Here is a 27,764-nt window from a genome sequence, read left to right on the forward strand (position 1 = left end):
AGATCTCACCAAGCTTGTGCTCTTACAACAGTTTCTACAAGGGGTTAAATAAATGCTCTTAATTCAAGACAGATTTTATGAAATTCTGTTTTAGTTAGTTTTGTTTTTTAATTAAATTTGTTTTTAAAGGATGTTGAGATATTTATACTGGAACATAAACATAGTAATTACATTGTAACACTGTACCATTCACAGTTAATTCCGTACTGATCTTAATCGACCTGTATTTGACACAGTTAGAGGCTCTGGACTGTTTGATTGCGTTTAGTCAGCAATCATCTTCCTTTTGCTTTGTCATGTGATGCTTTGGAAAAGGCTCAGTTTTTTGTTGTTGTTTCTTCAACCAGGTGACATCTACCCAGCTGGACAGTGAATGTTTGTCTGTGACCGGTTTACCCATAAGCTCTCCGTTCCTGGTCACCTCTCACCTGCCATCATTTCTTGGCAATTCGGACACTGCAAACTCCCACAGTGCATTGCTGCAGCACATGGTCCTTCTGGAGCAATCAGCCCCACCGAGTCCTTTGGCCACAGGCGAGTAGAGCTCGGAGTTCTTTGAGATTCTGTCCTGGTTTAGTAACCATGTGCAGGCCATTACAAACATTTTTTATTTGGCTAATAGCTACTGGTCCGATTGCGCAGCGTTTCCCAGGGCCGCTGTCAAAGCATTACATAAACCTTGAAATGTGTGAACAATCCTCTGTCCATAACAGCGCACAAGTGCGGCGAGTCAGGGGTCCCTCGGTTAGTTCGATCAGTGTTGGGAGTTGGTGTTCATGAGGAGTGTGTGTGTTGCAGGGGTGGGAGCGGGGTCACTGCAGAAGCTGGGTCAGCACCGGACGCTGGGCCGAACACAGTCGGCTCCTCTGCCCCAGAGTGGACAGGCGCTTCAGCAGCTCGTGGTCCAACAACAGCACCAGCAGTTCCTGGAGAAACACAAGCAGCACTTCCAGCAGCTCCACATCAACAAGGTCAGACATCAGTCCTCTCACCCTATCCCAGCCATGACAGATGGAACGATTGTCAAGTCAAGTCACCTTTATTTATATAGCGCTTTAAACAAAATACATTGCGTCAAAGCAACTGAACAAAATTCATTAGGAAAACAGTGTCAATAATGCAAAATGACAGTTAAAGGCAGTTCATCATTGGATTCAGTGATGTCATCTCTGTTCAGTTAAATAGTGTCTGTGCATTTATTTGCAATCAAGTCAACGATATCGCTGTAGATGAAGTGTCCCCAACTAAGCAAGCCAGAGGCGACAGCGGCAAGGAACCGAAACTCCATCGGTGACAGAATGGAGAAAAAAACCTTGGGAGAAACCAGGCTCAGTTGGGGGCCAGTTCTCCTCTGACCAGACGAAACCAGTAGTTCAATTCCAGGCTGCAGCAAAGTCAGATTGTGCAGAAGAGTCATCTGTTTCCTGTGCCATTCTTCTAATGATGTAGCAAGTACATAGGGTGTTATGGGAAGTGTTTCCGGTTCTGGTTTACCTAATTAATGCAGCCTAAAAATCCTTTAACGGATTTGGATAATAAAAGCATATTAGTATGTTATGTTTAAGCCAGGTTAAAGAGATGGGTCTTTAATCTAGATTTAAACTGCAAGAGTGTGTCTGCCTCCCGAACAATGTTAGGTAGGTTATTCCAGAGTTTAGGCGCCAAATAGGAAAATGATCTGCCGCCCGCAGTTGATTATTTTAAATATATTTTAATATTTTAAAATCTATATGATGTTTGATAGGGAGCCAGTGCAGTGTTGACAGGACCGGGCTAATATGGTCATACTTCCTGGTTCTAGTAAGAACTCTTGCTGCTGCATTTTGGACTAGCTGTAGTTTGTTTACTAAGCGTGCAGAACAACCACCCAATAAAGCATTACAATAATCTAACCTTGAGGTCATAAATGCATGGATTAACATTTCTGCATTTGACATTGAGAGCATAGGCCGTAATTTAGATATATTTTTGAGATGGAAAAATGTAGTTTTACAAATGCTAGACAGTGTTCTAGGTTATTACAAGCAGAGTTTTTAGGTCCTATAATTAACACCTCTGTTTTTTCAGAATTTAGCAGTAAGAAATTACTCGTCATGCAGCTTTTTATATCGACTATGCAATCCATTAGTTTTTCAAATTGGTGTGTTTCACCGGGCTGCGAAGAAATATAGAGCTGAGTATCATCAGCATAACAGTGAAAGCTAACACCATGTTTCCTGATGATATCTCCCAAGGGTAACATATAAAGCGTGAAGAGTAGTGGCCCTAGTACTGAGCCTTGAGGTACTCCATACTGCACTTGTGATCGATAGGATACATCTTCATTCACTGCTACGAACTGATGGCGGTCATATAAGTACGATTTAAACCATGCTAATGCACTTCCATTGATGCCAACAAAGTGTTCAAGTCTATGCAAAAGAATGTTGTGGTCAATTGTGTCAAACGCAGCACTAAGATCCAATAAAACTAATAGAGAGATACCCCCACGATCAGATGATAAGAGCAGATCATTTGTAACTCTAAGAAGAGCAGTCTCAGTACTATGATACGGTCTAAATCCTGACTGGAAATCCTCACATATACCATTTTTCTCTAAGAAGGAATATAATTGTGAGGATACCACCTTTTCTAGTATCTTGGACAGAAAAGAGAGATTTGAGATTGGTCTATAATTAACTAGTTCTTTGGGGTCAAGTTGTGGTTTTTTGATGAGAGGCTTAATAACAGCCAGTTTGAAGGTTTTGGGGACATATCCTAATGACAATGAGGAATTAATAATAGTCAGAAGAGGATCTATGACTTCTGGAAGCACCTCTTTTAGGAGCTTAGATGGTATAGGGTCTAACATACATGTTGTTGGTTTAGATGATTTAACAAGTTTATACAATTCTTCCTCTCCTATAGTAGAGAATGAGTGGAACTGTTCCTCAGGGGGTCTATAGTGCACTGTCTGATGTGATACTGTAGCTGACGGCTGAATGGTTGCAATTTTATCTCTAATAGTATCGATTTTAGAAGTAAAGTAGTTCATAAAGTCATTACTGCTGTGGTGTTGGGAAATGTCAACACTTGTTGAGGCTTTATTTTTCGTTAATTTAGCCACTGTATTGAATAAATACCTGGGGTTATGTTTGTTTTCTTCTAAAAGAGAAGAAAAGTAATCGGATCTAGCAGTTTTTAATGCTTTTCTGTAGGATAGGTTACTTTCCCGCCAAGCAATACGAAATACCTCTAGTTTTGTTTTCCTCCAGATGCGCTCCATTTTTCGGGCTGCTCTCTTTAGGGTGCGAGTATGCTCATTATACCATGGTGTCAAACTGTTTTCCTTAACCTTCCTTAAGCGTAAAGGAGCAACTTTATTTAAAGTGCTAGAAAAGAGAGAGTCCATAGTTTCTGTTACATCATCAAGTTGTTCTGAGGTTTTGGATATGCTAAGGAATTTGGATACATCAGGAAGATAACTTAAAAAGCAGTCTTTTGTGGTAGAAGTGATGGTTCTTCCATACTTGTAACAAGAAGTAGAATTTACAATTTTGGCTATATGAAGTTTGCACAAAACTAAATAATGATCTGAGATATCATCACTTGGCTGAATAATTTCAACACCATCAACATCAATTCCATGTGACAGTATTAAATCTAGAGTATGATTTCGACAATGAGTAGGTCCTGAAACGTGTTGTCTAACACCAATAGAGTTCAGAATGTCTATAAATGCTGATCCCAATGCATCGTTTTCATTATCAACATGGATATTAAAATCACCAACTATTAAAACTTTATCTGCAGCCAGAACTAACTCACCAAACTCTTTAATAAAGTCTGTATGGTGCCCTGGTGGCCTGTATACAGTAGCCAGTACAAACATAACAGGGGATTTATCATTAACATTTGTTTCTTTGGATAATGTTATATGAAGCACCATTACTTCAAACGAGTTATACTTGTAGCCTGCTCTCTGAGAAATCCTGAAAACGTTGTTATAAATTGAAGCAACACCTCCCCCTTTGCCTTTTAGACGCGGCTCATGTTTATAACAGTAATCTTGGGGGGTGGACTCATTTAAAATAATGTAATCATCAGGTTTTAGCCAGGTTTCTGTCAAACAGAGCACATCTATATTATGATCAGTGATCATATTATTTACAAAAAGTGTTTTCATAGAAAGGGATCTGATATTCAATAAGCCAAGCTTTATCATTTGTTTATCCATATTGCTTCTGTTTTTTATTTGTTGAACCTCAATTAAATTGTTAATCTTAACTTGGTTTGGAAATTTTTTTTGTAATAATTGTAATAATTAGCTGTAGCAGAGATATATCTCAGGTGGATATGATTAATATCATCCCTGCGCTTCTGTTTGCTGCGGTTACGTTCATGTGGTTAATGGTGAATGCTCCAAGGAAGCAGATATCTCACCAGCACATGATGGTATGTTGACAGCTGAAGATCTGGGCTGAGTTTCGAGTCCCGTCGAACATGAGACATGGCCAGATGAGGTCAATCTGAGGTCAAGGTTTCATATCAGCAAAACAGGCTTGTTCAGTGATGCTCTAAGACAGTCGCCCTGCAGTTTATTTCCTGCTTCAACACACACATGTAGTTCTCAAATAAGCCTAAAGAACTGGATCAGCTGAATCTGGGGCATATAATTAGGTTTGAGGCTTAACTCTTCTTGTGTGTGGAGTACAGGTACTGGAGTGTGATTGTCTTCTCTAAATGTCTGTGTATTTAAACACACCACTGAACATCAAATGGACTCCGGCTGGAAGCTGCTCACTCTGAGTCTGGAGTTCCTCACATTCAGAAGGAAGGAAAAAAGAAACGCTTGTTTGGAAGAAAAGATAAAGATTAGGCAACAAAGGAGGCTCTGACGTCAATAATGTTCTCTGCCTCCTGGCCACCTCGCTACAGACAGTAACTGTGATGATGGTGCTTCAGCTTGGCTTTGGCACCTTGAGTGCACTGCAGCTCACTTTGAATAAAAGCATCAAATTAAATGTAGTTAATGTATTGAGTCCCAGTTGCTCTAGCTTGAACCAAAGCGAGTCCATTCACGAGTCGCTCCAGTCCTGAATGAAGAGCAGCTGTTTTGTCTGTCTAAATGAGTCAAACATCTCAGTATGGTTCAAGAAAGCATAGTGGATAAAGTGGAAAATGGTTAATAGTAGAGTATGGTGATAACAACGCCAAGGTCATGGGTTTGATTCCCAGGGAATTATAACATGTTCTGGGCTGGGCGATATGGCCAAAAAATATATCTGTGTATTTTTATGCTATATCTTACCAGTTATTTTAAAGCCCTTAATATAAAGCATGTCTCAAGTTTAGAACAAAAATGGATTATGGACTCACTCACCCGCAGCCGCTCACTCCGTCTCGTCCACCGCTTCTCAGATGCACTCGTATCAAACTACAGTATATCGATTTAAACTGTTTTGCTTCATACCATATTAGTTATAAGGAATATATCATTATATCGTACTAACTCGATATACCACCCAGCCGTACCCTGAAACAATGATGTGTTTTCTGTCTGTGTTAGATGTTGAGTAAACCCTGTGAGCGGCAGCACCAGAGTCACCCAGAAGAGACGGAGGAAGAGCTCCGAGAGCAGCAGGATGCCACACAGACGGAAACCCTTCCCATGAGCCTCCACATCAAACAGGAAGTCCCTGATCTCACAGAGGAGCAGGGACAGGAAGAACAAGAGCTCTTCAAACAGGTGAGAGATGCTGGGTTTGCTGTTTGTGTCGCCCTCTTGTGGGTGTTGTTACAGAGCCAGATCAGCCTCAAAAATAATATATTACAAAACAAAATTCATAAATTAATTTCCTTCAAACATTTAGGAATGATGATGAGTATTTATGGATCATTGAATCTTTTTTTTTAGCAAATAGTCACACATGAGCGGACCCCTTTCAGTTTGTTCACACAAAATACATAGCCTACTGTCTGATACAGCAAACTGGCACAAACCCTGTTTATTCAGATCAATCTGTAACATTTTATATAAGTGTTAAATGTCCAGATGTTGTTGTTGTTGTTGTTGTTGTTAGCAGTATCAGGTTCTCAGTAACTTCTGATCAGGCATTAAAGCAGCTTCCAGCACCGAAGGGAGACACAGCAGAGAGATTTTTTTTATCTGAAGGCATTCTCTTCTGATTCAAGCTGGTACTGATGGTAACTTTAAAACCCACTGATTAATTAACACCATTTATAGTACAAGAAAGCTGGTGCAGACTAACAACTGTAACAGTGCTAACACTTAATTAACCAAACAACATTTAATCACAAGAGAATGCCTTCAGATAAAGAAACGTCTTTACTCAGTCGTTGAGTCTGGTTTTCATCCTCCGTGCTGAAATCTCTCCGCTGTGTCTCCCTTCGGTGCTGGAAGCTGATCAGAAGTTACTGAGAACCTGATACTGCTAACAACAACGACATCTGGACATTTAACACTAATGTAAAACATTCTAAAATAATAATAAAAAAAAAAAAAAAAAAAAAGAGTACCCATTAAATTGTCTTTACATTAAGGACCCAATCATGAAACATTGCGAAGAGGTTTCTGTGTCCCTGTAAAGCAAAAGGCTTTAAAAAAAAACAAAAAAAAACATTAAAAACAGTGTTTTATGAAATTAAAAAATTGGCAATAGTTTTAAGGGTTGGCGTAGAAAATACAGTTTGTACAGTATAGAAACCATTACACCTATGGAGAGTCCCAACAAACCACAAATGCAAGTGTGTGTGTGTGTGTGTGTGTGAGCAGCAGGCCCTTCTTCTGGAGCAGCAGAGGATCCATCAGCTCAGAAACTACCAGGCGTCGATGGAGGCGGCCGGTGCATCGGTCAGTTTCCCAGGACACCGTCCTCTGTCCAGAGCCCAGTCATCTCCTGCGTCTGCCTCCTTCATCAGTCCACAGGAACAGCCTTCCAAACCTCAATTTACCACAGGTACATCGCACCTGTCCTCTGTGACGTCAAGTCAAGTCACCTTTATTTATATAGCGCTTTAAACAAAATACATTGCGTCAAAGCAACTGAACAACATTCATTAGGAAAACAGTGTGTCAATAATGCAAAATGATAGTTAAAGGCAGTGAAACAGAATTCATAAGGAGGAGCGCTCCAGTTCATGTTTCTGCATGTGCCTTGTGTATTTTTCTCTAGGTCTGGTGTATGACTCTCTCATGCAGAAGCACCAGTGCATGTGTGGAAACACCAACACACACCCCGAACACGCCGGACGCATCCAGAGCATCTGGTCTCGGCTGCAGGAGACAGGCCTGCGCAGCCAGTGTGAGGTGGGACACGTCTCATCAACACTAACACTGCTGTAACGCTAACACTGCTGTAACGCTAACACTGCTAACACTGCTGTAACGCTAACACTGCTGTAACGATGTAACGCTAACACTGCTGTAACGCTAACACTGCTGTAACGCTAACACTGCTGTAACACTGCTGTAACACTTACACTGCTGTAACACTGCTGTAACACTAACACTGCTGTAACACTAACACTGCTGTAACACTAACACGTTTCATCAACACTAACTCTGCTGTAACACTAACTCTGCTGTAACACTAACACTGCTGTAACACTGCTGTAACACTAACACTGCTGTAACACTAACACGTTTCATTAACACTAACTCTGCTGTAACACTAACTCTGCTGTAACACTAACACTGCTGTTACACTGCTGTAACACTAACACTGCTGTAACACTAACACTGCTGTAACGCTTACACTGCTGTAACACTAACACTGCTGTAACACTAACACTGCTGTAACACTAACACGTTTCATCAACACTAACTCTGCTGTAACACTAACTCTGCTGTAACACTAACACTGCTGTAACACTAACACTGCTGTAACACTAACACTGCTGTTACACTGCTGTAACACTAACACTGCTGTAACGCTAACACTGCTGTAACGCTAACACTGCTGTAACGCTAACACTGCTGTAACGCTAACACTGCTGTAACACTGCTGTAACACTTACACTGCTGTAACACTTACACTGCTGTAACACTAACACTGCTGTAACACTGCTGTAACACTAACACGTTTCATCAACACTAACTCTGCTGTAACACTAACTCTGCTGTAACACTAACACTGCTGTAACACTAACACTGCTGTAACGCTTACACTGCTGTAACGCTAACACTGCTGTAACGCTAACACGTTTCATCAACACTAACACTGGTGTAACACTAACACTGGTGTAACACTAACACTGGTGTAACACTAACACTGCTGTAACACTAACACTGCTGTAACACTAACTCTGCTGTAACACTAACTCTGCTGTAACACTAACTCTGCTGTAACACTAACTCTGCTGTAACACTAACACGTTTCATCAACACTAACACTGTTAGTGGAAAGTCGTGGCCTAATGGTTAGAGAGTCGGGCTCCCAATCGAAAGGTTGTGAGTTCGAGTCCCGGGCTGGTAGGAATTGTGGGTGGGGGGAGTACATGTACAGTTCTCTCTCCACCTTCAATACCACGGCTTAGGTGCCCTTGAGCAAGGCATCGAACCCCCAACTGCTCCCCGGGCGCCGCAGCATAAATGGCTGCCCACTGCTCCGGGTGTGTGCTCACAGTGTGTGTGTGTGTTCACTGCTCTGTGTGTGTGCATCTCGGATGGGTTAAATGCAGAGCACAAATTCTGAGTATGGGTCACCATACTTGGCTGAATGTCACTTCACTTTCACTTTCACTGCTGTAACACTAACTCTGCTGTTACACTGCTGTAACCACTGCTGTAACACTAACACTGCTGTAACACTAACATGTTTCATCAACACTAACACTGCTGTAACACTAACTCTGCTGTTACACTGCTGTTACACTAACACTGCTGTAACACTAACACTGCTGTAACACTAACACTGCTGTTACACTGCTGTAACCACTGCTGTAACACTAACACGTTTCATCAACACTAACACTGCTGTAACACTAACACTGCTTAACACTAACACTGCTGTAACACTAACACTACTGTAACACTAACACTGCTGTTACACTGCTGTAACACTAACACTGCTGTAACACTAACACTGCTTAACACTAACATTGCTGTAACACTAACACTGCTGTTACACTGCTGTAACACTAACACTGCTGTAACTAACTCTGCTGTAACACTAACACTGCTTAACACTAACACTGCTGTAACACTAACACTGCTTAACACTAACACTGCTGTTACACTGCTGTAACACTAACTCTGCTGTAACACTAACACTGCTGTAACACTAACTCTGCTGTAACACTAACACTGCTGTAACACTAACACTGCTGTAACACTAACACTGCTGTAACACTAACACTGCTGTAACACTAACACTTTTCATCAACACTAACACTGCTGTAACACTAACACTGCTGTAACACCAACACTGCTTAACACTAACACTGCTGTAACACTAACACTGCTGTAACACTAACACTGCTGTAACACTAACACTGCTGTAACAGTTACACTAACACTGCTGTAACAGTAACACTGCTGTTACACTAACTCTGCTGTTACACTAACACTGCTGTTACACTAACACTGCTGTAACACTAACACGTTTCATCAACACTAAGGCCCAATCCCAATTCTATTTTATACCCCTTCCCCTACCCCTACCCCTCCGCCTACCCCTTCCCCTTGTCCCTTGAAACAGAGTGTCAAGGGGTAGGGGAGAAGATATTCCCCTAAGGATTGGGACACCACTACCATGACGTCACACGCCATCATTCGTCGTCTAGCTCTTACAATACACACTGGTGTGCATTAGAGCCTTTAATTATCATTCTGTATTAATGCCCTGCTTACTGACACACACACATATCGGAAATCGTGCAGCTCACACATCCAGGAGAAAATAAACTTGTCAACGCTGCCCCATGACTTTTATAAAATACAGTTTAAATACTGAATCGCTACATTACTTTTTTACAGCGACGAGAGGATACAATCGCTGTTTTTAAGTTAACTCACACTAAAAAAGGTAAACGCACAGACGCGAATACACGCAACTTCCATTTCTCTTTCTCTCTCTCTCTCTCTCTCTCTCTCTCTCTCGAATAGGCAATATTTGAGAAAATGGTTTAGCGATTTCTAATTATTGGGGGGATTAGTCTAAGGCAGTTATCGCCCTGATCAGACATATGCTGTGGCACTATCCTGCAGTCTGTAATGTTATGACCTTAGCAAATATTAGCGATTTTTTCTAACATTTCTTTGAGTAACATGACCGTTAATATGAACTCACAATTGAATGTAACATAAAACAAATGATTACTTTTCGTTAAAATCTTTATTTATGCCAGAAAAGCTTACATTTATGTGTTTTTTTGTTCGCTGTAGCTGCCATGTTTCCGAGATAATTCATACCCCTTCGTCTGAAGTGTGGTCCTGAAAAATCTTCGCTTGAAGGGCTATCTGGCCCTTCCCCTACCCCTCCAACCAAAAGAGAATCGAGACGCCCCTATCCCTTCACGTGAATGCGCGAAACGGAGGGGTAGGGGAATGAGGAAGGGCTTAGGGGTAGAATTGGGACTGGGCCTAACACTGCTGTAACACTAACACTGCTGTTCGGGACTGGAAGGGTCCAGGAGTAATCTTTGGTCACACCTGCCAATGGTGAAATTTACTGGCCAAGAATATTTCTCAATGGCCGTCATTTTCCTTAAAAATAAATAATTCTATTGTTTTTTCTTCTGTAATATTGGAGTTATTTTTCCTTTTCTGAAGAACAGCTTGATGCATGAGCTGAATCAATCTCTGTGTGTCACTGAAACAAAAACATCCAGATTTTTACAGATAGATTGCAAATTTGTTTTGCTATTTTAATGCGAGGAATTGTCCACAAAGTTCAGGAAAAATCTTCTGTTGGTCAATTTGTATATAGATAGTTGTTCAAAAACTTTTTTTTCTCTGGGTCACCCAGTGAGTTTAAGATTTTCATCCTTAAAGTTTGATTCAAATGGTGCATCGTGTTGCACTTCCTAGTCTCAGAGCTGTGTTTCTCTGCTGAGTGCTGGTTCTGGACTCTGTTGTTGTTTTATTTTCTTCAGGCACTGAGCTGCAGTTCACCTCTCCTGATGTCAGCAGGGGGCGCTCTCGTGCTCTAGTCAATCTCTCTGTCCTGTATTTTCAGTGTATCCGTGGGAGAAAAGCCACATTAGAGGAACTGCAGACGGTTCATTCTGAAGCTCATGTCATGTTGTATGGAACCAACCCACTACGGCAGAAACTGGACAGTAAGTCATCATTTACTCCACGGCTGTCCAAGCTCCATCCTGGAGACCAGCAGAGTTTAGCTCCAACCAGCTCCAAAACACTGGCCTGGAAGATTCTAGTATACCAGTTAGACCATGATTAGCTGGTTTAGGTGTGTTTCATTGGGGTTGGAGCTAAATTTAGCCGGACGGCCCTGCATTACACAGACAGACACAGACTCTGTAGTGTCGAAGCATCTCTGATAAGTGTTTTTCTCTCTGTCTGGCTCAGGTTCTGTCATCTCCATGTTTGTCAGGCTGCCGTGTGGCGGCATTGGGGTCAGTAGAATGAATTGAAGCGTGTCTCAACAATCTCTTTCTCGTTTGAGCAGCATTGTAATGAAGGTTTCTGGTTTCTTCCTTGTCTGTGAAGGTGGACAGTGACACGGTGTGGAATGAAGTTCACTCGTCGAGCGCAGCGCGTCTGGCCGTCGGTTCTGTGGTCGAACTCGTCTTCAAAGTGGCATCAGGAGAGCTGAAGGTCACCATCTGCCATCGTCTTTCTCTCTTTATGCGTGTCTGTATTATTTGATTGACGTAGAACGGTGTGTCTCTCCCCAATGCAGAACGGTTTCGCTGTGGTCCGGCCGCCGGGACACCACGCAGAGGAGAGCACACCCATGTGAGACGCGTCTCTGTGTTTGTCCTTCTGTGCTTTCTTCCTTCACTCCTGTAACACTGCTGCTCTCGTCCAATCACAGGGGCTTCTGTTATTTTAACTCTGTTGCCATAGCAGCTAAACTCCTACAGCAAAGACTCAATGTTGGCAAAATTCTGATTGTTGATTGGGTGAGTTTTTTTTAAAGAATTATTTGGCACTTCTGTATTTTCTTTTCTTTGTTTAAGATTTGATCATTTTCCTTACACCACATTCAGGACGTTCATCATGGCAACGGAACACAACAAGCGTTCTACGACGATCCCAGAGTTCTGTACATCTCACTTCATCGATACGACGATGGTAATTTCTTCCCGGGCAGCGGCGCTCCTGAAGAGGTAATACGATGATACAGGTGAAGTGGATTGTGGGAGGTTAGATTTGTTCCTTACTCGAGCAGCACTTCCTCTGAACAGGTGGGCAGTGGGCCGGGGGTCAGTTTCAATGTCAACATGGCGTTTACTGGAGGTCTGGATCCACCAATGGGAGACGCAGAATACCTCGCTGCCTTCAGGTAAAAGAGTCTCATCAAACACATTTATCATCAGTTCTCTTCACTTCATCAGATCTGTTCATCGAAGGTCAGCTGTTTGTGAATGTAAAGCACTATAAAAAAATGTAACATTGCATTTCTATGTACAGTTCTTACACTGGATATGCATACAAGTCAAGTCACCTTTATTTCTATAATGCTTTATACAATACATCCTGTGTTCTTCGTACCTCGCTGAATACATCTGAGATGATTTGATAGATGGCAGATCTTTTAATCCTGATAGCTCTGGCTAATTCAGTTCTTCAAACAAGTTTCCAGATTGGGTTAATATATCTGCAGTTTACTCCGAGTCGACATGTTCATCAGAAAGAGCAGTGCTGTGATTGGCTGGCAGCAAGAGATCAACATAATGACATCAAACTGTAATGAGCAAAATTAGACAAAAGTTCTTATGCAGAAAAAAAGAGATTCATTGATTATGAAAGGGATTTTCTATATGTGACTGCATTAAAGTTTTTAAATCCCTTAAAACATAACTGACTATTTATAAAAGTGATCCTGTGATGTATAAAAGCTTCAGTGAATGCACGGCTCTGACGAACTGTACGTCATGTGTCTGACTGCAATAAAACAAATCAATAAAATTGGCCATGTCTGTTATTATAGATTACGCAACATTTTCATTATTTTCAAAATATTTTAAACACTTTACAATAAGGTTCTATTAGTTCATCTTAAAGTACATCACGTAACATGAACAGTTCATTTATTACAGTATTTGTTAATTTGTTGTCGTTCACTGTTCGTTCACAGTGCATTAACCAATGTTAACAAGCTCAACTTTTGATTTTAATAATTCACTAGTAAATGTTGAAATTAACATTAACTAAGATTAATAAATCAATACAATATTTTCATGGTTGGTATAGTGCTCTTGTAAGAAAGTAGCAGTGGCTGGGACAGACTTTCAGTGTCAACTTCACTTAAAACGAGAAACTAATCCTGTTTCGGGAGATAGCTAGTGGACCTGTTGCTATGACAACAACTCCAGGATGAGCTTCGAAGAACCAAGCAATCCTGGATCATGTCAAATCACAAACAATAAAATCCAGCTAATGGAGTCCTCCACATACGAGGATCAGACTCATTCTGCTGTAGTTCTACAGCACTGCTCAGTTCAGGGAGGATTCAGTCCGGTTCAGTAACTCTAAAGTTGTACTGTATATACAGTGTGTGTTTGCACTTGTACATGTGAGTGTTGTGACAAACTCCACTGCACACTGAAGAAAAGACAAGATAGTAGTGTTTTCTATTTGTCATCTGTGTGTAGTTTAGCATGTAAATGGCTAATCATTTTTATGTAAAAACACAATTTTTATACAATATACTTTGGGGGGTGGGGGGGAGACAATGTCTAGTTTGTCCCATAAATATCCTGCAGTCCCGTTTAGTTGATAATGTGAATGCTTGACCTCACAGGACGGTGGTGATGCCGATCGCGAGTGAGTTTGCTCCAGATCTGGTGCTGGTGTCCGCAGGGTTTGACGCGGTGGAAGGACATCCTCCTCCATTGGGAGGATATAAACTCACCTCCAGATGTAAGCTCCACCTCTTTACTGTGAACTCACTTCTGTCTGGTTGTATTTGTTGTTTGGATTGTTTCGGTAAAAGCCACCAACATGGTTTTGTGACAGGTTTGGGTCACCTGACTAAACAGCTGATGGGGTTAGCGGGGGGTCGAGTGGTGCTGGCGCTGGAGGGAGGTCATGACCTCAGGGCAATATGTGACGCCTCCGAGGCCTGCGTCTCAGCGCTGCTGGGGATAGAGGTAAACGAGTTCCCATCATCCTTTGCGTTGTAAGTTTTCATTTACACAAGGCACCTAGTTACAGATAGATTTGTGACTTTGATTGCATGTGTTTGTGTGTGTGTTGAACAGCTAGAGCCACTTTCAGCAGACGTCCTGAAGCAGAGACCCAATGAAAACGCTGTGCGCTCCATAGAGAAAGTCCTAGAAAATCACAGTGAGTTGTTCAGGTCTTTTCAAGAAGAATGAAATCCCTGACCCCTGAATGCTCCAGGTTCAGTTCATCAGTGGACGTCTGTACGGCGCTAGAGGCTAGTGTGTTAGGCACATACTGACCTCTTCTCTGTGTAAAGATTTCTTATGTTATAAACAGACCCCATGATCCAGAAGTGTTTGCCCTGCAGTGGAGATGCGCTGAACATGTTCTCAGAACCTGGGACTCAAAGCCATGCTGATCTGGCGCTGGAGCTGAAGGTGTTGATTGTGTGTCCGGTTCTCTGTGTTCAGGTCAGTACTGGAGCTGTGTCCAGCGGGTGGCGTCCAGCGCAGGTTTGTCTCTGCTGGAAGCTCAGAGAGGCGACTCTGAGGAGAACGAGACCGTGTCAGCGATGGCTTCTTTATCTGTCGCAGCATTGGAGAAAAGGTACAGTCTCTTTCTCTGCTTTCTTCCTTCCAGCTGTCCTTTGTTTCTGTCTTATGACCGTCTTTGTTGTGTTTCTGCTCAGGACGGAGGATGAGCCCATGGAAGAGGAGCCACCGATGTAGGGACGAGAGTTTAGCCAGAGCTCTTCTGGGTCTCTGTGTCAGTTTGACTTGGTCTCGTCTGACGGAGATCCTCGCTGAGCAGAGAGAGACGTCAGGGCACAAAGGCTAACCGCCACGTTAGCGCTGTAGCCCGCTAGCACTGTGGCCCCAATGCAACGCGTTCAAGCTGAAGTCACTTGAGATGTTTGTTTTTGGAGATTTCTGTCCCATTGGCTCGATGCGCACACCTCGTCGCAGACGTCAGCCGGCAGATCGTTCTGACAGAGGAGAAGCAGGGCCCAACAAACCCTCTGCAGTCTCTAGAAACTGCTGTTTGTTTAGAAAGACACTAGACACATTTCACCACCATAAACACTACAAGACGTGACCACAGCGGGGCGCTGTGACGCTTTACAGGTGTTTCTCAAAGACAGAGTGCCTTTGTTGAGATTCACCAATGAATTCAGTGATGTCATAAACACGTTACCCATAATTCCAGTGGGCTGACTTTAGAGAAGAGAAAACCTTTTCAGCATGTTTACTTGGACAGCATTCATGCATTAGTCCTAAACACACATTGTCTAGCGATGACTGACTTTGGTTTGTTTTTTTGTGCCTTCCTGAACTTCCTGTGATGCTTAACAGTGTCTCGACGTCACACACTGTAGCTACATGAAACGCAGCTGAAGGCAGGCCTTGGTTCTTCAGCAGTTCATTGACTGGCATGTGCATTACAGGAAAGAACTACAAGACACCCGGACCGAACCGAACCGAAGACCAGAAGGACTGATCAAAGCTTGAGTTTGCATCTTTTTCTAACCATGTTTTGAAAAGTGCAGTGTTTGACACGGATTACGAGACCACAGCGGATGGGAAATGATTTCCACTGGATTTATCATGGGAAAAAGAACTGGACAAGAGACGACTACGTACCAAATCAGCTTGTGTCCCTCTTGAACCAAACAAACCTTGTAAAAACAAAGTTGCAACTTGATAATGTTGAAGCCCCGAAGCATGAGGCGGGATCGGTAAATACGAGATATGCATGTGAAATCATTTTATCTGCCTTCTCCAACGAACCGTAAACGAGCCTCATCTCTCAACAACAGTTTCACCTCTTTACAACTCATCAACTTGCTCAGTTTATTTCAGATACTGATCATTTTTTAGGTTTTAGTAATTATTTATGTTTTGTACAGTTTTACTTCATTCCATTTTTTATTACCTGAAATTTCAGATATTTGTACTTTTCACTTGACTTTGCTAATTATTATTTGTGCTAGTGGATTTTATTTCCATTATTTGCTTTACATTTGGTGTCATGTACTTTGAGCTACATGAACACAGACATATTTGTGTGTTTTCAATCACAATGATTGATTGTGTACTTCCACGGTTTGTTCAGAGTATATTTGTATATAAAAGGAAATCACTGTTCTGTGTGCTTGCATGGAACATTCTGTGAGTAGCACACACTGGTCTTAAATATACTAAACCTTATTTTGTTTTGTTTTTATTACAAGGATAAGTTGTACAAGGAGAAACAAACAAAAATATACATTTAGTTCATCACCTGCAACACGTTCAGTGTGAAGACATACGGAGCATGTTCTACAACACAAGTGAATGTCAACCTCCATTTAAGAATCCAAACTAAATAAAGCTGTGACAATGTTCACAAATGGTTGCTTTCGCTTATTTTTATTGATTATATATATATATATATATATATATATATATATATATATATATATATATATATATATATATATATATATATATATATATATATATATATATATTATGAGTGGACTCATTTAGAGGAAGCTTATGTTTTACTGACTGAAACACAATTTTCAATGGTCTGAATCGAGCTCAGGGATCTTCTTCTCTGCCAAGCTTATTTTTTTACTCGATCTATTCTGTTCATGAACACACACAATAAATAAATAATAATCCAGTTGATACTGTTATTTGACATACTAAAATGTGCCATGAAATTAAAGGTTTAACAGACAAGGTTTCCAAAGACTTCAGGAACACATACATCTCGATCAAGGAGCGTCGAAAACTGGCTCGAGCAGCTCCTTAAATGTGTTCTGAAGCAGAAAGGATTCCCAAAGTCAAGTCACAAAAGCCCTTAGAACAGATGCTCCAGCACATGTGAGAATCACGTGAACCATGTTTTTAAGATTATGCCTGTTTATTATTATTATTATTATTATAATAATGTCTGTATTCGTCACAGAGTCACCAGGCTCCAACAAAGATCCAGCCTCACACCTCACTATATCAGCTCCACAATGTTAATTCTTTATCATCTATTCATCTATTTCTTAATATGAAAATCAATTTTACACCATTTTCATTTCTATAACGTGTCAACATATCCCATATCATATCCTATAACAAACACAATCCGAGCGCTTTCAGGAATCTGCACACAGCCCTGGCCAGAGCAAGAGAGAGGAGAGATGGTATAGGGTCTAACATACATGTTGTTGGTTTAGATGATTTAACAAGTTTATACAATTCTTCCTCTCCTATAGTAGAGAATGAGTGGAACTGTTCCTCAGGGGGTCTATAGTGCACTGTCTGATGTGATACTGTAGCTGACGGCTGAATGGTTGCAATTTTATCTCTAATAGTATCGATTTTAGAAGTAAAGTAGTTCATAAAGTCTGACATCAGCCTTATTACAAACATACGCTTTTAAAAATGATCACGTTTTCAGTATGGATGTGTATAATTTATGTCGTAGGGAAAAACATCCAAATATTGTCTATTTGTATTTACAATCAGAGGTGGGTAGAGTACCCAAAAACTGTACTCAAGTAAAAGTAAAAGTACTTCTAGAAATATTTACTCAAGTAAAAGTAAAAGTACTAGTCTTGAATAGTTACTTGAGTAAGAGTAAAAGAGTATCGGATAAAAAATCTACTCAAGTAGTTAGTTACTAGTTACTTTGGGTCATATATACTGAGCCTATTTTTATTTAGATATATAGATAAAATGTGTGCGTGTATAAATGTATATATTTCAGTGAAGTGTGAAGTGACATTCAGCCAAGTATGGTGACCCATACTCAGAATTTGTGCTCTGCATTTAACCCATCCGAGATGCACACACACACACTCACTGTGAACACACACCCGGAGCAGTGGGCAGCCATTTATGCTGCGGCGCCCGGGGAGCAGTTGGGGGTTCGATGCCTTGCTCAAGGGCACCTAAGTCGTGGTATTGAGGGTGGAGAGAGAACTGTACATGCACTCCCCCCCACCCACAATTCCTGCCGGCCCGGGACTCGAACTCACAACCTTACGATTGGGAGTCCGACTCTCTAACCATTAGGCCACGACTTCAATAAAACCTTGTCTGTTTACTTACGTAACAGATATAGGTGTCATGCCAAAACATATTTTTAATACGGCTGACTTTATATTAAATGTGAATTTAACATTGAAAGTTAATGTGATATAAATATTGCTACTAATCTTTCATTGTTCAGAAAGAGAGCATATAACATTTACATTATTAAAGATAATTTTCACTGACAGTCTAGATTTCAATCACTCTCAGAAACTCCCATTAAAATCACTGAAACTGTTAACACTGTGAAATCAATATCTTAATTAAAGATTCGTACACACATCTGCACTTTGTTGTTCCTGCGAGAGAATTCGCCTGAAAGAGGTATTCAGTCAGTGAGCGAGTGAAGGAAGCACCGGGAGTTCAGCGATGACTCATCGGAACACCTCTGATTGGCCAATGCTTTAATAAGCTCAAAAGAATCATGTGTGATTGGTTATAATGCGCAGTGCTGTAAAAACACATCTATCTCTGGCTCAGCGCCAGCAAGCAATCACAGATCTGAATTTAGCAGCTGATGATATGACTCACTGATCGCTCTCACGTCGGTGTTATTGTAGCCTATTAAAATTAATAAAATCTTAATCGGCAATTTTTTGTCTTTTGGAAGCTGCATTCAACTTGACTCCCCTCTGTTATAAGCCACACACGTACAACAAACTAATGTCACAGTGGTATCGTGTACTGTAATCGAATGAAGACCAAGTTATTACCTGTTGAACAGTAGACAGCACACGCGGTGTTCATCTTATAAGGATCTCCATCGCAAGCAAATAATAGCCTTTGCAGATTTGCTTTCTATTCAGTGCAGTTCCAGCCACGTTTTCAACGCTGCTGATGTTAAACGTTACAACTCCGAGTGAACCACTTCAGACGCTCAGCGCGTGCGGCAGGGAACTGAACGACTCATTCAAACTGATTCATGAACCAATTCACTCGTTTGCCAATTGGTTTGATCAAGCCTTTGAACAGAATTGACTCAAAAGAATGAATCATTCGCGAATGGGCATCGCTCATTGTCCAGAGAAAAGTAGACGGCGCGTTTGGATCAAACTGAAGCATTATAACATTTATTGCATTAAGATAAAGTAACGAGAGGAGCGTAACACACAGTAACGTTGTAAAAGTACAGATTTTTCCCCCAAAATTTACTCAAGTAAGAGTATAAAGTACCCATCTTTAAATATACTCCGAAAAGTATTAGTTACCCCAAAAAATTACTCAAGTAAATGTAACGAAGTAAATGTAACTCGTTACTACCCACCTCTGTTTACAATAGACTCAAAAAAACCATAAAAACCCATAGTAAGATGTGCATGAAGGTATTTTTGAGCATGTGTGACAGTGGAATTAGTTTTGTTGTAGGTGTTATGCTCTTGGGTTTGTGCTAGAAAAAGCATCCAAGGAAAATATATATATGCAAGAACATTCTACAAGTGTGCAAATCTCACTGCAAGAATTCATAATAATAATAGGATCGGTCATAATCTCTTAAAACTAATGTGGACCTGTGACATCTCCATCACACCAACACTGACAGGTTAGATTCTTTTTCCTCTTTTCTAGGGTTTACATGTCAACAAAGAGACTGCATGTGTTCTTTCAGGGTTATAATTAGTGAGGTGTATAATCTGTTTTTTAACACAGCTAGTCGTGACAATGTGGACTTGATCAAGTCTGATCTAGTTTAAACAGACCATCAGGAAAAACTCTGCTGCCCTCGTCTGGAAACATTTAACAAACACATGTTCATGTCAAATCAACTTTGAAAGGATCTCAATCATCTGAAAGTCCCTAAACTCATGTAGAAGCATCAGGCAGAAACGGTTTCATATGTGCATCCTATATATTGCAGAGTAAGGCCAATATAAAGCCATAATTAAAAATTAAACAGGATAAAAAATTATGCAGATAAGAGAGTATCTTCCCAATAATGTGAGTGTAATATAGTACAAACGCATAACATTCTACTTCCTGTTGGCCTTGTGTAACATTTTGTAGCTCCGTGTAGCTGTTTTTATTTTATTTTTTTCTCTAGAATCTTTATCTTACTATCACTCTCTGTTTTTTAAAGTGGTAAAATATAACTTAATTCACACCATATTTCTGATATTATCGATCAATCTTATCAGATTAACTTTGATCGTTCACTTTTATTTTATTTCCGTGAGTGCAGTACACCTGCAAAGCGTTAGCATTCGTTAGCTTGTCATTAGCGTCTTCATTGAACCTATCGCTGTTTTCTTTTCTCCTCTCCCTCGCTCCAGTTTTTCACAAGTTCATCAAACAACCGCAGTAAGAATTTTCATCAAGCACGGTGAGTAATGGCTTCTCCTATCATTGTTTCTTGCACCTCTTGCCACATGTACAGTTTATCTATCTCTGTCGCTGATGAGGGATTCACATGTGATAAATGCAGGGAAATAGTTAGGCTGACAGAGAAGATTTCAGAATTAGAGACACGCATCCAAACTTTAATTGAGGATAGTAAAAATGTTAGGGCTCTAGATACGGCTTTGGATGCGTCTAGCTCAGGGATTCCTGTACATTGTTCGGTTCCGGAAACAGAGCCCCTGCAGCAGGGCAACTGGGTGACAGTGAGGCAGCGTAGTCGTGGGTCAAAACACCGCTCTTCTGTTCCGATCAAAACATTAAACAGGTTCTCCCCACTCAGTGATGCACCCACTGAGAAACCTGATGAAAGTGCTCTAGTTATTGGTGATTCTATTGTACGGAACGTGAATATAGAGACACCAGCCACCATAGTCAAATGTTTACCGGGAGCCAGAGCGCCTGACATCTTGGCAAATTTAAAAGTGCTGGCTAATGCTAAACGTAAATACAGTAAGATTGTTATTCATGCCGGCGCTAATGATGTTCGACTTCGCCAGTCGGAGATCACTAAAAATAACATTAAAGAGGTGTGTGAACTTGCAAGCACGATGTCAGACACTGTAATATGCTCTGGTCTCCTCCCTGCTTACCGTGGTGATGAGATGCATAGCAGATTGTCATCACTCAATGGCTGGATGTCTAAGTGGTGCCCACAGAATAACATAGGTTTCATAGACAATTGGACGAGCTTTTGGGGCAGACCTGACCTGTTTAAAAGAGATGGTCTTCATCCCTCCTGGGGTGGCGCCACTCTTCTCTCTAGAAATATGGCAAATAGTCTTAGTGTTTATACTTGACTAACTGGGGCCCAGGTCAGGAAGCAGACAGACTGGCTAAACCGACCGTCTGCTAGCTGCCTCCCGTCACAGAGGTCAGTTAATTCTCAGCACATAGAGACTCTTTCACCTAGATATCACACTATAGAGACTGTGTCTGTTCCCCGAACTAGAAAAAACAAAAAACGTCCAAACCAGGTTAAGATTAACAATTTAATTGAGGTTCAACAAATAAAAAACAGAAGCAATATGGATAAACAAATGATAAAGCTTGGCTTATTGAATATCAGATCCCTTTCTACGAAAACACTTTTTGTAAATAATATGATCACTGATCATAATATAGATGTACTCTGTTTGACAGAAACCTGGCTAAAACCTGATGATTACATTATTTTAAATGAGTCCACCCCCCAAGATTACTGTTATAAACATGAGCCACGTCTAAAAGGCAAAGGTGGAGGTGTTGCTTCAATTTATAACAACGTTTTCAGGATTTCTCAGAGGGCAGGCTACAAGTATAACTCGTTTGAAGTAATGGTACTTCATATAACATTATCCAAAGAAACAAATGTTAATGATAAATCCCCTGTTATGTTTGTACTGGCTACTGTATACAGGCCACCAGGGCACCATACAGACTTTATTAAAGAGTTTGGTGATTTTACATCTGAGTTAGTTCTGGCTGCAGATAAAGTTTTAATAGTTGGTGATTTTAATATCCATGTTGATAATGAAAACGATGCATTGGGATCAGCATTTATAGACATTCTGAACTCTATTGGTGTTAGACAACACGTTTCAGGACCTACTCATTGTCGAAATCATACTCTAGATTTAATACTGTCACATGGAATTGATGTTGATGGTGTTGAAATTATTCAGCCAAGTGATGATATCTCAGATCATTATTTAGTTCTGTGCAAAATTCATATAGCCAAAATTGTAAATTCTACTTCTTGTTACAAGTATGGAAGAACCATCATTTCTAACACAAAAGACTGCTTTTTAAGTTATCTTCCTGATGTATCCAAATTCCTTAGCATATCCAAAACCTCAGAACAACTTGATGATGTAACAGAAACTATGGACTCTCTCTTTTCTAGCACTTTAAATAAAGTTGCTCCTTTACGCTTAAGGAAGGTTAAGGAAAACAGTATGACACCATGGTATAATGAGCATACTCGCACCCTAAAGAGAGCAGCCCGAAAAATGGAGCGCAGCTGGAGGAAAACAAAACTAGAGGTATTTCGTATTGCTTGGCGGGAAAGTAACATATCCTACAGAAAAGCATTAAAAACTGCTAGATCCGATTACTTTTCTTCTCTTTTAGAAGAAAACAAACATAACCCCAGGTATTTATTCAATACAGTGGCTAAATTAACGAAAAATAAAGCCTCAACAAGTGTTGACATTTCCCAACACCACAGCAGTAATGAGTTTATGAACTACTTTACTTCTAAAATCGATACTATTAGAGATAAAATTGCAACCATTCAGCCGTCAGCTACAGTATCACATCAGACAGTGCACTATAGACCCCCTGAGGAACAGTTCCACTCATTCTCTACTATAGGAGAGGAAGAATTGTATAAACTTGTTAAATCATCTAAACCAACAACATGTATGTTAGACCCTATACCATCTAAGCTCCTGAAAGAGGTGCTTCCAGAAGTCATAGATCCTCTTCTGACTATTATTAATTCCTCATTGTCATTAGGACATGTCCCCAAAACCTTCAAACTGGCTGTTATTAAGCCTCTCATCAAAAAACCACAACTTGACCCCAAAGAACTAGTTAATTATAGACCAATCTCGAATCTCCCTTTTCTGTCCAAGATACTAGAAAAGGTGGTATCCACACAATTATATTCCTTCTTAGAGAAAAATGGTATATGTGAGGATTTCCAGTCAGGATTTAGACCGTATCATAGTACTGAGACTGCTCTCCTTAGAGTTACAAATGATCTGCTCTTATCATCTGATCGTGGGTGTATCTCTCTATTAGTTTTATTGGATCTTAGTGCTGCGTTTGACACAATTGACCACAACATTCTTTTGCATAGACTTGAATACTTTGTTGGCATCAGTGGAAGTGCATTAGCATGGTTTAAATCGTACTTATATGACCGCCATCAGTTCGTAGCAGTGAATGAAGATGTATCCTATCGATCACAAGTGCAGTATGGAGTACCTCAAGGCTCAGTACTAGGGCCGCTACTCTTCATGCTTTATATGTTACCCTTGGGAGATATCATCAGGAAACATGGTGTTAGCTTTCACTGTTATGCTGATGATACTCAGCTCTATATTTCTTCGCAGCCCGGTGAAACACACCAATTTGAAAAACTAATGGATTGCATAGTCGATATAAAAAACTGGATGACGAGTAATTTCTTACTGCTAAATTCTGAAAAAACAGAGGTGTTAATTATAGGACCTAAAAACTCTGCTTGTAATAACCTAGAACATTGTCTAAGACTTGATGGCTGCTCTGTCAATTCTTCATCATCAGTTAGGAACCTAGGTGTGCTACTTGATCGCAATCTTTCCTTAGAAAGCCACGTTTCTAGCATTTGTAAAACTGCATTTTTCCATCTCAAAAATATATCTAAATTACGGCCTATGCTCTCAATGTCAAATGCAGAAATGTTAATCCATGCATTTATGACCTCAAGGTTAGATTATTGTAATGCTTTATTGGGTGGTTGTTCTGCACGCTTAGTAAACAAACTACAGCTAGTCCAAAATGCAGCAGCAAGAGTTCTTACTAGAACCAGGAAGTATGACCATATTAGCCCGGTCCTGTCAACACTGCACTGGCTCCCTATCAAGCATCGCATAGATTTTAAAATATTGCTTATTACTTATAAAGCCCTGAATGGTTTAGCACCTCAGTATTTGAATGAGCTCCTTTACATTATAATCCTCTACGTCCGCTACGTTCTCAAAACTCAGGCAATTTGATAATACCTAGAATATCAAAATCAACTGCAGGCGGCAGATCCTTTTCCTATTTGGCGCCCAAACTCTGGAATAACCTACCTAACATTGTTCGGGAGGCAGACACACTCTTGCAGTTTAAATCTAGATTAAAGACCCATCTCTTTAACCTGGCATACACATAACATACTAATATGCTTTTATTATCCAAATCCGTTAAAGGATTTTTAGGCTGCATTAATTAGGTAAACCGGAACCGGAAACACTTCCCATAACAACCTATGTACTTGCTACATCATTAGAAGAATGGCATCTACGCTAATATTAGTCTGTTTCTCTCTTGTTCCGAGGTCACCGTGGCCACCAGATCCAGTCTGTGTCCAGATCAGAGGGTCACTGCAGTCACCCAGATCCAGTACGTATCCAGACCAGATGCTGGATCAGCACCTAGAAAGGACCTCTACATCCCTGAAAGACAGCGGAGACCAGGACAACTAGAGCCCCAGATACAGATCCCCTGTAAAGACCTTGTCTCAGAGGAGCACCAGGACAAGACCACAGGAAACAGATGATTCTTCTGCACAATCTGACTTTGCTGCAGCCTGGAATTGAACTACTGGTTTCGTCTGGTCAGAGGAGAACTGGCCCCCCAACTGAGCCTGGTTTCTCCCAAGGTTTTTTTCTCCATTCTGTCACCGATGGAGTTTCGGTTCCTTGCCGCTGTCGCCTCTGGCTTGCTTAGTTGGGGACACTTCATCTACAGCGATATCGTTGACTTGATTGCAAATAAATGGACAGACACTATTTAACTGAACAGAGATGACATAACTGAATCCAATGATGAACTGCCTTTAACTATCATCTTTGCATTATTGACACTGTTTTCCTAATGAATGTTGTTCAGTTGCTTTGACGCAATGTATTTTGTTTAAAGCGCTATATAAATAAAGGTGACATTGACATTGACATTGACATTCATATTGCACTTGATTAAAAATGTTGCTTATAGTTTTCAGCAGAAGACTTTAACAGTAATAGTTATTCTTTGCACGTGTTGTTTTTAATCCAAAATTTACACATTTAATCATAGATCTTCTATCTTTTAAGACCATTTACTCATGGTCTTTTACCTCAAGTCTACCTTTGTAATTTATTAACACAAGAAACTAAGGACAAGACAGAATTATAAAAGGGCACACTGATCACGAAAAGAAAACATCCAATTTTATTTGGTCAGACATCGACCAATAAAATGGCTTAATTCCCCAGCCCCGCCCCCAGTGCTGCTCTCAGTTAGTCTGACCCTCACAGGCCACGCCCACAGACTGTCGCCTGAACGTCTGATGCATACAGCACACAAACTGGAAATACTTCAGGAGTTTTAAAGTCGTCATCTGATTGGTTGAATTATACAGGATTTCCAAGATACATGTGTGTCACAATCTTTAATGTTCAGCCTGGAAACAAAGATCCCTTTGTCGCCAAACCCTCTCATGAAAGAAGAAAGCTATAGCGTTTACAACGCTTAGCGCGATCAACTAAGCACAGGATTTTCAAAAGAATGTGAAACATGTAAAGATCGCAGCATAGACTGTTTAAAATACATCCAAGAGTTTTACACACTGGTCTTTTATTGTGAGGACATTTCCACATGGCATAAAACGAAACGTGATTTGTTGCTTTACCTGTCAATCATATGGACTCTTGGGCGGTCCTTGGTCATTCAAAGCAGCAAAGATTCCCAACCCTTCTGCCATCAGTCTGAAGGTCTGGCTACCTGGAACTATGTACAAGTGCACAAGTGATTTTTGCATTTACAGACTGTTAGCAGTTAGGATTTTTTGGATTATAAATCAATAATCCACATTTAATAAGAACCAAACAAATATTGAATAGATGCTGCATGGATTGTTAGAAAGCTAACAAAAGGAATCAGCTGCAGGATAATGTTAGTTACACTTACACACATTAGTTTCTTTCAAAGCTGTAGTTACTGGAGCTGAATATCCGTGGTAGAAGGGTTTTAACGTAGTAATAAAACAATGATACAAAGAATATTCTCTCTATCACACAAACACTCACATTTAATCTAAGGTCAGTCTTTCAATGGAGAAGAAATGCTACACATGATGCTACACATGAACATTGACTGCAGACTTAACGATAACACCAGAAGAAAACTTCTGAATCTTTCCACATTCAATTCATATACATTCACTCTATATTTAATTTCATATTTGTCATTTATTTGTCAAGGCAAGTCACCTTTATTTATATAGCGCTTTAAACAAAACAGATTGTGTCAAAGCAGCTGAACAACATTCATTAGGAAAACAGTGTGTCAATAATGCAAAATTAATTAATCTTTGAATACAGTGATGTCATCGTGCAGCTCAGTTCAGTTTAAATAGTATCTGTGCAATCATTTGTCCTGTTTGTATGTAGTTGTTGAATCTCAAATAGACCATGAATGACCTCGATGATGATATTCCAGTGACTCATCATCATCTTCACTAACAACAGACCAAGATCTTCCTCAGAACTCAATATTGGCAAAAGTTTCTGAAAAGGTGAAGAAAGAGCCGCTCAAAGGCTTCAGCCATCGCTGAAATTAAATTACAAACAACAAATGATTAAATGAACAATCAGTCAAATTACTCTCTCCAGATCAGCTCAACTGAGGATCTTTTTCTGTCAATTAATCTAAACACACAATCAACCGCCCACACTCATTTCACACGGCTAATAATGACACACACACATCCATTAACACAAACTGAAGATGTGCACAAATGTCCCTGAAGGGAGGTTTGGTCAGATTTAACTAGAAACACACTTGGACCTACAGTGCAGCTAACACACACACACACACACACACACACACACACACATAGGACCTGGTTATGGATGGGTTAGTGAAGAACTCTTCAAGGTCTCTCTGCTTAAGCGCTCCATTTGTTGCCGTGGCAACAGCACCGTTCCTGGCAAAAGTTCTGGCTCAAACCGCTCTCAGCCTCCATTTGTTTAACATATGAAACAAAAAACACAGCAATCCCAAGGTGCAACAGTTGACCCTTTTTAGGTCGTTCTACTGCCAGTAAAAATAAACACAAATCAATTTAGCGGGGCATGTCAGCGTATATCTGAGCATTTATCGATTTCTATTGCAGTGTGAACCTTAGTGCACATTGAGAGAGAGAGAGATTTGGAAAAGAGATTCTTGTTTTTAAAATGATTGAACTATGGAATGAATTGAAACGTTTTTCGAGTGTTCAC

The 27,764-nt window shown here is 40.4% G+C and overlaps 1 protein-coding gene across 1 annotated transcript in view; it reads left to right on the top strand.

Annotated features, from left to right (window-relative positions):
- The window catches only part of LOC132151460 (histone deacetylase 4-like), a 68,670-nt gene extending 53,205 nt beyond the window's left edge, over positions 1-15,465 (top strand). Inside the window, exons 10-26 of the mRNA XM_059559555.1 lie at positions 348-538; positions 782-971; positions 5,549-5,728; positions 6,773-6,959; positions 7,176-7,309; positions 11,181-11,283; positions 11,534-11,580; positions 11,675-11,782; positions 11,868-11,923; positions 12,003-12,090; positions 12,178-12,297; positions 12,376-12,473; positions 13,935-14,053; positions 14,150-14,283; positions 14,395-14,479; positions 14,770-14,905; positions 14,988-15,465. Coding sequence (XP_059415538.1) covers positions 348-538; positions 782-971; positions 5,549-5,728; positions 6,773-6,959; positions 7,176-7,309; positions 11,181-11,283; positions 11,534-11,580; positions 11,675-11,782; positions 11,868-11,923; positions 12,003-12,090; positions 12,178-12,297; positions 12,376-12,473; positions 13,935-14,053; positions 14,150-14,283; positions 14,395-14,479; positions 14,770-14,905; positions 14,988-15,027 — 2,016 coding nt within the window. The 3' untranslated portion in view covers positions 15,028-15,465. The remainder of the gene's footprint in view (positions 1-347; positions 539-781; positions 972-5,548; positions 5,729-6,772; positions 6,960-7,175; positions 7,310-11,180; positions 11,284-11,533; positions 11,581-11,674; positions 11,783-11,867; positions 11,924-12,002; positions 12,091-12,177; positions 12,298-12,375; positions 12,474-13,934; positions 14,054-14,149; positions 14,284-14,394; positions 14,480-14,769; positions 14,906-14,987) is intronic.
- The last annotated feature ends 12,299 nt before the right edge of the window (positions 15,466-27,764 follow it).

The sequence above is a fragment of the Carassius carassius genome, chromosome 10, assembly GCF_963082965.1.
Source record: "Carassius carassius chromosome 10, fCarCar2.1, whole genome shotgun sequence".
Lineage (NCBI taxonomy): Eukaryota > Metazoa > Chordata > Actinopteri > Cypriniformes > Cyprinidae > Carassius > Carassius carassius.